At 34.7% G+C, this 10,453-nt stretch overlaps 1 protein-coding gene across 6 annotated transcripts in view; it reads right to left on the bottom strand.

Moving 5' to 3' along the window:
* LOC130893237 (homeodomain-interacting protein kinase 2) overlaps nt 1-10,453 on the bottom strand; it is a 56,508-nt gene that overhangs the window by 19,383 nt on the left and 26,672 nt on the right. For 4 of the 6 annotated variants that reach the window (XM_057799163.1, XM_057799160.1, XM_057799164.1 and 1 more), the window contains 11 exons: nt 8,530-8,813; nt 8,170-8,473; nt 6,837-6,947; nt 5,894-6,079; nt 4,597-4,854; nt 4,215-4,526; nt 3,978-4,151; nt 3,177-3,509; nt 2,160-2,387; nt 1,791-2,086; nt 89-274 (listed from right to left, as the gene is read on the bottom strand). In XM_057799163.1, the coding sequence (XP_057655146.1) occupies nt 89-274; nt 1,791-2,086; nt 2,160-2,387; nt 3,177-3,509; nt 3,978-4,151; nt 4,215-4,526; nt 4,597-4,854; nt 5,894-6,079; nt 6,837-6,947; nt 8,170-8,473; nt 8,530-8,813 (2,672 nt within the window). Of the gene's footprint in view, nt 1-88; nt 275-1,790; nt 2,087-2,159; nt 2,388-3,176; nt 3,510-3,977; nt 4,152-4,214; nt 4,527-4,596; nt 4,855-5,893; nt 6,080-6,836; nt 6,948-8,166; nt 8,474-8,529; nt 8,814-10,453 lie in introns of all 6 variants that reach the window. The other 2 variants (XM_057799158.1, XM_057799161.1) reach the window with 1 other exon arrangement.

Here is a 10,453-nt window from a genome sequence, read left to right as displayed (position 1 = left end):
GTTACAAATTTCATTTAGAAAAAAAAAATATTTACCTCTAAATAACCTATTCTCAACTAATTATCTAAATCCAATATCTAGTACTTACCCAGCTGGCGCTACCTGGTGCGTAGTAGGCAGATAGGCGGGTTGGGTGGTAGTTACGTAGACGGGTCTTCGATAAAGTTCAGTTTGATGGTAAAGTGGCTGACCGGCTGCCGCTGCCAACGGATGTTGGGGCGATAGCCTTGGAGCAGCCGATAACGGTTGGGGTGACAGATGAGCCTGGCCGTGTCTACAATTACGGATGTCAAAATATAAACTTACACATGCAATTCAATTATATACCCTCAGTTATCGATACGATTTAATAACTCATCATGCACAAATGAAATACCTACAGTAGATTCTAGAGTGATAAGAAATATTTACTTATTGGATTCCATATTTATACAGATATAGAATATCAAGTTGAATTCAAGTGATATACGTCGTCTTGTAGAATGGTACTCAAAAAACTAACAAGGCGATACAGATTCAAACATAAGTCCGGACAACATTAAGAAACAAAAATTCGACGTGCTACCTCTCTTTGAAATATTTTTAACAGGCCTTTGACTCCACACCAAGCATACCCTGAGGATGCTAGACTCTATACAGAATAGAGCAATTCGTTCCAGAGCTGACCAGGAGCATGGACAGCTTCATAAAGGAAATTTAAGGTGGAAAAATAATCGCCTATCCTGACGATATAATACTTGTAACCAAAAATTATCAGAAGAATATATGGAGGAATTAGAATGAACAAAACAGACTGGAGAATCCGAAATAATAGAGAAATCAATGAAGCTCAGAGTTTAAGATGATTTGGCCTCATTCAAAGAATCGAGTACTAGAGAATTATGAAAGGCAAAAAATTCAGCAGTAGAAAAAGAAGCATTAGATGGATTGGGCTTAAAAACAATGAATGTGAGAGGATGGATAACGTTGGTGAAGAACAGACCAGTTTAGAGACGAATTGTCCAGGAGGCCAAAGCTCACACTGAGCTGTAATGCCAATTGGTAAAGTGAAGAATCTGAATAATAAGGAAATATGAAATATACTGAATCACATTGACAATTATGATACAGATAAGGCAGAAGAAAACCTCCTCACCATAATCAAACATGGATGAAAATTAAAACATGTAATCAATATATAAGTCCTTATTATAATAGAAATTGTAATACTAGAAAAGAAACCAACTAGGTACAGTAGCCATAGAAGATTGAGAATACAGTGAAAATTTTTATAAGAGCACAAGGCAATTAGAAATAAGAGGTTGTAAAAGTCAAATAACTGACTTGATTCAAGAAGAAAATGCATCCAAGTGATCATTGAAACATTCGGCAAACTACAACAACAAACTACCATCAATATTCTGCCTAATAAATCCTCTCAATATAACGTCCAGATCATTTATATTTTTGGTAAATAGAAAGCACAACCGTGGTAAAAGCGTTAGGTTGCCTATTTCTAATTACAGACAAGCTACAAGATGTAGGAAAACACTCAATTAGGGTTGATTGATACATAGCTAGTGCATCTTTTCATGAAGATTTCTTGATATAAACTTGTACCTAAAGATTAAATCTCTATGAATAGTCCTGCCTATAATTCAATCATTTGCTGCTCTAATTTAATTAACAAAAGTTTGGTTAGTGTTTTTATTACTTTTAAATATATTCCAAATAAACTTTACATTACTCCATACAAACTTTGTTCCCCTACTGCTAAAATGATGCCCAATATTTTTTTGTGAATCACTTACCTATAACTGGGATGTATAGCTTGTGGTGGTCCCCAACTCTTTCCGGGAGCTAATAAATGTTGTTCTCTGGCGACGGTTAAGGTATCTCTGGTAGAATGAGCCGCCGGCGGTTGAATATACTCATTATGAGGTTGAGCGGGTACTGCGTATTCTTGTAGACTGACTACAGGTACTGCAGAATGTCGTCTAGAGTGACTCGAGGTGTTATGGGCTACAGGTGGAGCCCAGGAGACTCTTTTATCGCTTGTTGAATACGTCGGTTGATCGTGCTGAGATGTACTGACATACTGATAGGACTACAAATCAAATATTGTTTCGAAATTAGAATATCAATGTTCGTATTTAAAAAAAAATCTATATTATAATTACCTGTACAGGTTCCTTGCATGCAGATCCGCAATGTTGTAAATAATTGTAATCAGTCGGTTCTTGTTTTGTTGGAACATTTAACATACATTCAGATTGTGCTTTTGCCAATATTCTTTTCTTCTGTGAAGCATAATTGATGCTGCTGGTATTACTGTTGTGACTACTGCTTTGATTTTGACAAGGTTCGTTTTTGATGACAGGATTGTAGCTATGCGTATGACTTGTAGCCTAAACAAATGATAATATTATATAAAAAAATTTGTTTGATTTTTACGAGCAAGGTTAATGATGAGTTTCAGTTATAACGTAAATACTAAAATTCTATTGTACAAAAGGCTATAAATATGAATGGTCGTTAGAGTCATATCGATATAAAGTAAAAGTAAGTAATTCGATACGTTAATAGAGCTCCATTAGGATCGTGTATCATACATCTTAACGAATACAATAATCCTTAAGTTGGATAGCTAAATTCATAATTTTTTACAGTTACATTAATACAAGACAAAAATTTGATAATCCGAAACATTAATGGAGAGTAAAATAAGAGACACTTTGTATCGCCAACCAGATCCTAATGGTTCCCACCAGGAACTTGTCACTTGTCAAAAAATCAAAGGGTCCTAATGAGGGACAAAGAATGAAATTTGAACCTCGATTTTAAGGTGTCTTTTGTCGTTAAAACATACTTTAGAATGACCGTTACATGGTTAATGATTTATCTGGCTCAAAACGTTCAAACGTTCAAGGAAAGAAAACTTTATCTTCTCGATGACACGAAGTAAAGTCTGGTCTGGCCGACTGTAAGCTGACAAACATACACCCGGTACAGTGGCCAAGAATATCGAAAAAAGATAAACTCCTTCACCAAGGATTTTGTTTATTTTGGAAATTCCAAAGTGCGGTGGTAAACGAACCAAAGGATTGGTTTTCCATATAGAACTCTCATTGTTTCATTTTGATTAAACTATTGTCAAAATAAATAATTTTGCATAACAAAAACCTTATTTATCTCACCTTGCTAACCTTAGCCGAATTCCTTTCCTCGTTGTCGCTATCTTGAACGCTAACACAACTAATGACATTCTTTCTTTGAACCGCTGCTACCGGCGGGGGCGGTGCTAATGGTTGAGTTTGAGTGGTAGTGTGTATAGATTTTTTCCCTGGAGTTACTTCATCTTCGCTATCGGATATTGTTATAACAGAAACTGCAGGCGATGGTGTATCGTTAATGGTAATAGTGTGTTGTTTCGAAGGAATCGCAGCGACCGCGGCGGCACTACTATTGTTGTGGTGGTGGTGGTGATGGTGATGATGAACCGTTTGAGTATGATGATCATGAGAAGAAACCTAAATAATAAAACAAAATATATTACTAATTCGTCCATGACATGAACCGTCAAGCCGGCCATGTTAGATTAGGTTAATAGAATCTAAAATTTGGTGGACGCGCCGGGTCTAATTTTCCAATAATTTATTTACAGTATGTTATGGTTGTTTTTATAGAATCAATTATTTCTAAATTTTATTTGTTTACATTTTAGATCCCGAATTTTCGAGATATCCGTTTTGTATAAATAGGTGCTTGTTTATCTTTGAGTGAATGGTAAATAGTTGAGTGTTAACGGATAACTATTATAAATAGCGAATAGTCAAGTGTTTAGTGCATAAATTAATTAAGTGAGAAACACGGTGTTTATGAATTTATAATTCACCGTTAAGAAACTGTTCAAATAAATAAGAAGAAAAATTTTACAATAATTAGTTATGCTGAATTTTAATAAGAAAATAAAGTTGGAGATATGTTGAAATATTTACTTGATGAGATGACGAATGATGCCATTGATTTGTGGGACTGTGATTCCTTCTGCTGCTACTGCTCGAGTAACTGATCTGCTCTGATGGTGGAGTGCCTTCCTTTACTCGTTTCTTAACTGGACTCAGTTGCGTTTGTTCTTTTTTATCGTGTTGAGATCTATGGTGAGACGGTACCTATAAAAAGTATAAATAACGTTTATTTTCATCCAAGTAGAGTATTGTCAAAATATTATTTACCATTAAATGATGATGGCTATGATGTCCTCCAGATTGTTGACTATGATGATTTTTGGAACTCCTTTTGCTACTCCACGAGGCTCCTGTATGATCGACTATAGTTGGATTATAAACTTCCGCTGTGACATCCACTGGAAATACGGGGCGCTGTTCTTGAAGGATGGCAGACGAATCGACCAACAATGGACGACCCCATTCGGCTTCGGATAGTAGAGGTTGTTGTATGGCGGCATGTTGAGGTGGAAGTTGCTGCCACGAAGGAACTATAGCCATTTGTTGACGATTTGTCGGCCAGGATGTCTGTACGGCATTCTAAAAATAACAAAATACATAATTAATTTTATATAACCTAATCGGAATATAATAATTGACATGTACTTACGGTTAATAGCATTTGTCTACCACTAGGTTCGACCACACTAACCGGCACATATTGTTGTTGACCCGGTTGGCTTAAAATCGGAGGTTGTATCTGCAATTGTTGTTGTTGAACCACGGTTACATGTTTTGCAGGCGAACCACCCATACCTTGATAACCAGCAGGACATAAAATGCTCGAGACAAGTTGATGTTGGAATGGATCTGCCCTACTACTAGTGGCATATTGTCTACCGACAGTTCTACCGTTATATATTTGATACTAAGAAGAAAAATCAATAATTAGCTGATATACAAAATGCTTTATAAAATAAAATAAGGTTAAGTTGGAGTATACAGAATGAAAATGAGGCTAGAGATCTTGATAAAAAGAAAAACTAGCAATGGAACCAATAAGGCAATGAAATTATAGAAATATAATGCTTCTCAATGACTATTAATTCTAACCTGCCGTAAACTACTGTTTGAGAATGTATTTTAAACATATAGCCGCAAAAGGGTTAGTTCGTTTTTTGTTAACTAGTGCTGTTAGAGTTTGTTTACACTCCCACACTAGTTTGGATATGAACTCAATAGCTTTCAGGACCTTTAAGGCCTCTTAGCTATTTGAGAGAATGTGAATGCGCTTTTTGGAGAGGTTTCTATCCAAACAATTCCTAGTGGTATGGAGAGCTTGCATTTTGGTCCACAAATACCCAATCCAACTCCTCGCACTAGCTTCGAACCGTTTGTGTAACAAAGATACACTTTGAGCTTGCAGAAGATTTTTATTGACCCAGGATTGCTGGTCGTTAATTCTTTGAATGTGATATATTTGTCCAATATGCTATGCATTTGGTTCATTGGTTTGTCACTACTTTCTAGCTTTATCACGTCTAGAATTGACCTACCAGAATTCCTGGTTTTAGTTTCATTGTCTGGATTAGTCTTTGGGCGTCGCTAAATGCCTCTTTCTTCACTATAAGGCAAAGGGGAATCACGTTTAGTAACGCCTCTAAGATTGCGGTATCGCAGGTTGACAAGGTACAAAGATAGTAGCTTCCAAGCTTCCAAGAAATTTCAAATTATCTTAAAAAATCATGGTGGAATAATTCATTATATACACATAAGTCAATGATAAGATTTGCATCAAATGTTATTTGTACTACTCAAAAATTTTGTGAAAACTAAAAGTAAATACATAATTCGATGCAAAGATCCACAAGATGCCCTATCAGAATTAATTTAACGGATTAGAAATAGGAAGAGAAAAAAATATCATCAAAAGGAAAACGAACGAAAACAACAAACTGCTTACATACCAGATTATCATATCCGGATCTGTCCCGCACGAGCCTCTGAACCTGGTTAGATAGCTGGTTGTTTATGGTGAACGTGACGTTACCATTTGAATTTGGAACGAAATTGGCGACCAAAGATGGTGCTTGTTGCGCCGGTTGATGGTGGGATGAGGATGTTGTATTATTGTAATCATTCCTTCGACAAACCTATAAAATATTAAAATTTATTTTCGGAAAAAGTACAACTTGCTGTTTTGAAATACTTGAATGGATTGGATTAAAAATAAAGAAAAAGGTTTTCATGTATAAGTTCAGTAGTGTTTCTTTCACACTCATCCAGAGAATGTGGATAGAGGTTTAATCCTCTGACAGGACCCTTAGTATTCTGATTTCCCATGTAGATACATTCAGTAGATATTCCCTGGTTATAGCTTCCCAGGAGTATCTTTGCCTGTCTCAGTCTCTATTGATCGTCCCAATAATTGGTTTCACCCCTATTTATCTTCTTCAGTGTATCCCGAAATTCATTACAGTATAACTTTATTCCCCTTGCCTACCTCGTCCAAGTATTATCAAACCAGGATTTCATTTCATGATATTGGAGCTTAGAGCTCTAATGGATGCTTGGTTATTGGACAGGATGATCATATCCTGTTTGCAATAATTCCTTTCCAAATTGAACTGGGCACATTTTCCAATTTCATATATATATATATATATATATATATATATATATATTTCTACATGGTTTACTGCCCAGGCTTTTAGAGGCTCCTATACTCCTATTCCATCCCATATACCATTTGATGGCATTTCTCGTATGGTGTTTTGATCTCAATTACTTCTACGGTTTAATATTGAGCTGAACTTTTTGGTCAAAGCTAAACTTTTTTCGATATTTCGTCCTTTAATTAATAATAATTTTTTTTAAATTAAGTAATCTTAAAATGTTTAAAATACTTACCTCCATCATTTGTACACTAGCTTTCACATTATTACAATGTGCGTAGTCTACTAAGTGAGCCAATCGAACAAAAGCATGATTTAAGGCTTCACCAGGTGTTGTCCGTCTTTCCTACAATAAGAATCATTATGTGTAACAACGTTTTTATATATATTTTTTTTCCAAGAACAAAATTAATATAAACTGACTGAAACCATAAAAGTTTACTGTTTGTAAATAGTTAGTAGTGATGCAAAATGTCCAGTCATTTATAAGATGGGACATATACCCAGCAAAATGCCCGGGGATTTATGTATTTCTGAGAAAATACTGAATTATCATCAAACAAGCATTTTATTAATGAGACTTAATGACAAATATGGTTTAATGATGTATTATTGATCAAATTTTTTGTATATTTAGTCTAGTGAACTAATTTCGTTTGATTTTAATAACTCAGATCCCGAGATGTCCTCTTCATCAATATTTTCTGCTCCCATTTCTTTCGTTGTTCTGCTTCATTATTTTCTTGGGAGTTTTATGTGCCAATTTCCAATTATAAGCTGGATAAGTTAGTTTTGCTACCCTTTTACTTGTTAGCCGATTTTTATTGTGAATCTAGCAAAATGTATTAAATGTTCTTTCAGTGGCATCAAATGTTACTGGTTCTTCTCGATTATCGCCATGACATAATTATTATTTTCCAGTCCTTCCCACACAAATTGTATAGACAAAATTCCTTGCTCGTCTTTGAAATAATCACTCGAAGTAACTCTAAGCCTGTGTGCTTTGTTGTTTCGCATCACAACAGATTTTAATTTACATCCTTGTTCTTTTGGATCATCAAGATTAGTTGCTAAGTGAATTGGTGCGATGCCAAATTCCTTCCTAATTTTGAATTTCGTTAGAATTGCAGTTTACAGTGGAAAGGAAGCGGAAGCTTTCCAATGAGATTTGTTTCTGGGTTATGAATTTGTGGCTCATTAGATTCTATATGAACAATCGGCTTCATCAGCTTTTTTTTTATTTTGTCAATTCTCACCCAGAATACACCATCATCATCATCATCGAGAATCCTCTTCTTTATTTTTGGCTTAAGGTATGATTGAGCTTGGTAAAGTAAGATTGAAAATCATTTTTAAAAAAAAATCGTAAATACCAAAGCGTTTAAAAAGGTTATGGGTAAATTACTGGGCATTTGGCAGGTCCACATCACTATTTGTTAGTACTAATTACAGACAAAGGACGTTAGGGGGAAAGTAAATTAGGGTGTTTATAAAGAAACAAAAAGATGTAGAAAGAATAACAATTAAAGGATCTAATAAACGATTATAATGAAACAAAATATTGCTACCTGGTCCATTGTCAACATCCTCTTCAGCAGATCTATAAATTCTTTTCTGTCAACTTTTTCAGCCAACAATTGACCACCTTCTAAATCAGTTGGTACATTAACTTGCCCAATGTCGTCTAAACAATTAAAAATATATTTTCGCGCTTCTTTGGACTTGATACCAGTTTCAGCTTCGTGTTCTTCGGGTGTTTTCAACCTCCAGAAAGGATAAGTACTATCCATATCTCTGTAGAAAAATTTCGTCGTCTTGGAGGCGTTGTTCAACATGTGTTCTGTAGGCAAACCTTGAGTTTGGCTTATGTACCTACAAAAAAAATTACATATAATCATATGATGAAAATATTTATGAATAAGTTTTACCTTATTTGATCGTACTCCGATGATCCTGGATATAGAGGCCATCCCAGGAACAGTTCCGCGACGACGCATCCCAGGGACCACATATCGATTGCCTCACAAAATGGTAATCCCAAAATAATTTCCGGTGCCCTGTAATACCTAGATTGTAGGTACGTATTACACACTGCCTTACTGACGTGCGAAGCGCTGCCAAAATCTATTACTTTCACACGGTACGGCTGTCGCACCGGATCAACTAACATGATATTTTCAGGTTTCAAATCGGCATGGATGAGCCCCAATTGCTGAAAAACAAATTCATAATGTACATTATATTGTAATGGTCCTAATTTTATATTAACTTCACATTTTAATTTCTCATTGTATCCTTTTTTGAGTGTTATACATTTCAATATGGTACTTGCATGGTTTAAGAGAAAAATAGTTTATATACAACATTCATTATAATATTTTTTTCAAATTCTTTGATCAAAATTTATAGGTAGAAAAAAATTATTGAAAATTATAAAAAATTTTATAGGTAGTTTAAACATTTCAGTAATGCCACCATATTACGTTACGTCATAGGTATAAAATAAACATAGGTCAATAAAGTCAATCAGGAACCATCCATTGACGGTACTCTGAGAGTATGTATTGTGGGAAATCTTCTGGTCATATTCCCTTTAATCTTCCCTTTGCTGGCGACTGGTTGAATAGATTATTTATTAATTCATTGTTGTGGTCATTGGATTAATTCATTCTGTGGTAACATCTACACACCAATAGAAAAATCATTGGAAAAGGTAGATAGGTGTAAAACTAATTATTGGGACAATCTACAGGGGCTGCTAAATGATCAGCCTATCGGGGCACTGTGGCCTCAATGGACAATTGAAGACGTTAGACTTAGTAGATAATGCTGCCTGCAGATTCTGTTACGCAAAGGACAAATCCTATATGCACATTTTCTCAAAGAGTGAAACCATAAGGAACTCCAGAGCACTATACCTTCAAATCGAACACGAACATCTCTGGCAGCTACAGCTGCTTTTTAAGAGGATTGGGATTGATGGATCAGCTGTAAAAATTGGGTTCGCCAGTATCACAGCAAGTAAGGGGGAAACAATAGATTCTTTGGGTTCCGGTGCATATGATATCTTAATACACATGTCCCAGAATGGTGTCAAAACATTGTCCTTTTAACGCATCCTTAACAGACTTATTTTTAATCAATTTACTATATTTTTTGTTTATATCTCGTATTATTTTCAGGCTTGTATGATTCATTTTGGTGTACAATTGTTGTTGAAATAGTGTTAGTTGAAAGGTTTTTCTGATGGACATGTTTGTATTAAAGAAAACCGATATTTTTAGAGGTCATTAACATTGTATAATGTTAATAAAAAAGCATCTATTGTATGTTTATGCTAATGATGAATAATATTATAATGGCGATACGTTTTTTCAAAGAAATGTTACTTTAAAATATATGATTTTTTTCAAAACATTCGTTCATCGTTTGTGTAATAATTGGAGGTAAATTTTACAAACATAAGGTTAAAAATGCAATAGAAATGTAACCAACGTGGTTTTTAGAATACAATTAATATAATAAAACAATTACCGATAAGAAAAAAATTTTTTGGAACTAATCTGATATCAAACAAATTCCTAATACCCCTTTCAAAGCGAGAACAAACATTGAACAGTCTGTGAATAAATCGAGTTTTATTGGAAAATTTGTTGGTAATTGTTGCTGAAAAATTTTTCTGCTCTAGGTAATTCTTCAGAATAAAATTTTGCATCCTGAGGTCATTTGAAATTTGTTGCTTATGGATTTTGTTCTTATAATTTTTTTCAAAAGCCAGCAACAAAATAGAAAAAAATCTTCTTAACCCATCCAAAGCAAAAAACAAATGGACCTATCTCGAAAGGGATAGTT

The sequence above is a fragment of the Diorhabda carinulata genome, chromosome 4 (genome assembly GCF_026250575.1).
Source record: "Diorhabda carinulata isolate Delta chromosome 4, icDioCari1.1, whole genome shotgun sequence".
NCBI lineage: Eukaryota > Metazoa > Arthropoda > Insecta > Coleoptera > Chrysomelidae > Diorhabda > Diorhabda carinulata.
This window is presented reverse-complemented; position numbering and strand designations above follow the sequence as displayed.